A 1,870-nucleotide genomic window follows, 5' to 3' on the forward strand; every position below is an offset into this window, starting at 1 on the left:
CCCCCCCCCTGTGGCCATACACAGAGACACGAGCTCCTCTCTTCCAAGCGGCTGAGAGGTTGCTATGACAATGGTTGTAATGATGCTGATGTAGCGTTCTGAAGGTAGTAGTTGTGGAGGTAGTGGTGGAGCTGGGGGAGGTGGTGGTGGTGGCGGCGGCAGGGGCTGGGGCGGTGAACGTCCAGGGATGGGAAGCGCTCCGTATCCAGCTGGTGAGTGGAAGGGGAAGGGGCGAGGCGGCCTACAGGAGCTGGGCTGCATGCCCTGGAAGGTCAGCAGGCAGAAAGGGGGGGGAGAGGTGGCGGTGGGAATGGAGGAGAGGAGGTGCAGAGAACCCAAGGACTCTCAGCAGCAGCAACAGCAGGATCTCTCATCTTCCTCTTCCTCCCTTACCCCCCCACTGCCTCCTCCGCCCTCTCTGACACCTCCAGCCATTTATCACGAGAAGCAGCGGAGGGAGCTGTGCGCCCTGCACGCGCTCAATAACGTCTTCCAGGACGGGACGGCCTTCAGTAGGGACACCTTGCAGGAGATTTACCAGAGGTGGGAACGCTGTCTCACCAATCTATTTCAATATTTAGCCCGTGTACATGAAATGTTGTGGATCATCTTTTAATCTCTCAACTTGTTGCAGGCTTTCTCCCAGCACTCTGGTGACGCCTCACAAGAAGAGCATGCTGGGAAATGGGAACTATGATGTAAACGTCATTATGGCGGCCCTGCAGACCCGAGGGTTTGAGGCAGTTTGGTGGGATAAAAGAAGGTATATAGGGCTGGCGCCGAAAACTTCCATTTCTCTTTATTCCTGCACATGAAAGTGTATGGGAGTTGAAGGACAAAAGATTTTTTTTCCACCCTTGCTCACATAAATGGTTTCCATTGTCACTGTAGTATATCCATATGCTCTCCTTGTTGTTTCCCTAAATACTCAATATGAGGGTCAGGCAGACAACTATATATATATATATATATATATATATATATATATATATATATATATATATACACACAGTACAGGCCAAAGGTTTGGACACACCTTCTTCAATGCATTTCCTTTATTTTCATGACTATTTACATTGTAGATTATCACTGAAGGCATCAAAACTATGAATGAACACATTCACAATTATGTACTTAACAAAAAAGTGTGAAATAACTGAAAACTCTTGATAAGCTTCAAGAGGTAGTCACCTGACATGGTTTCCCAACAGTCTTGAAGGAGTTCCCAGACATGTATAGCACTTGTTGGCCCTTTAGCCTTCACTCTGTGGTCCAGCTCACCCAAAACCATAGGGATTGGGTTCAGGTCTGGTGACTGTGGAGGCGCAGCACTCCATCCCTCTCCTTCTTGGTCAAATAGCCCTTACACAGCCTGGAGGTGTGTTTGGGGTCATTGTCCTGTTGAAAAATAAATGATGGTCCAACTTAACGCAAACTGGATGGGATGTTGCATGTCGCTGCAGGATGCTGTGGTAGCCATGCTGGTTCAGTATGCCTTCAATTTGGAATAAATCCCCAACAGTGTCACCAGCAAAGCACCCCCACACCATCACACCTCCTCCTCCATGCTTCACGGTGGGAACCAGGCATGTAGAATCCATCCGGTCACCTTTTCTCCGTCGCACAAAGACACGGCGGTTGGAACCAAAGATCTCAAACTTAGAGTCATCAGACCAAAGCCCAGATTTCCACTGGTCTAATGTCCATTCCTTGTGTTTCTTGGCCCAAACAAATCTCTTCTGCTTGTTGCCTCTCCTTAGCAGTGGTTTTCTAGCTGTTATTTGACCATGAAGGCCTGATTCGCACAGTCTCCTCATAACAGTTGTTCTAGAGATGTGTTTGCTGCTAGAACTCTGTGTGGTATTCATCT

General features: G+C 48.4%; 1 protein-coding gene across 2 annotated transcripts in view; it reads left to right on the top strand.

Moving 5' to 3' along the window:
* Positions 1-6: 6 nt before the first annotated feature.
* Positions 7-1,870, top strand: part of josd1 (Josephin domain containing 1) — a 34,851-nt gene continuing 32,987 nt past the window's right edge. Inside the window, exons 1-2 of one of the 2 annotated variants that reach the window (XM_032501642.1) lie at positions 7-543; positions 635-763. In XM_032501642.1, the coding sequence (XP_032357533.1) occupies positions 188-543; positions 635-763 (485 nt within the window). In that variant the 5' untranslated portion in view covers positions 7-187. The remainder of the gene's footprint in view (positions 544-634; positions 764-1,870) is intronic. The other variant, XM_032501641.1, reaches the window with a different exon arrangement.

Source organism: Etheostoma spectabile, chromosome 21 (assembly GCF_008692095.1).
Source record: "Etheostoma spectabile isolate EspeVRDwgs_2016 chromosome 21, UIUC_Espe_1.0, whole genome shotgun sequence".
NCBI classification, from domain to species: Eukaryota; Metazoa; Chordata; class Actinopteri; order Perciformes; family Percidae; genus Etheostoma; species Etheostoma spectabile.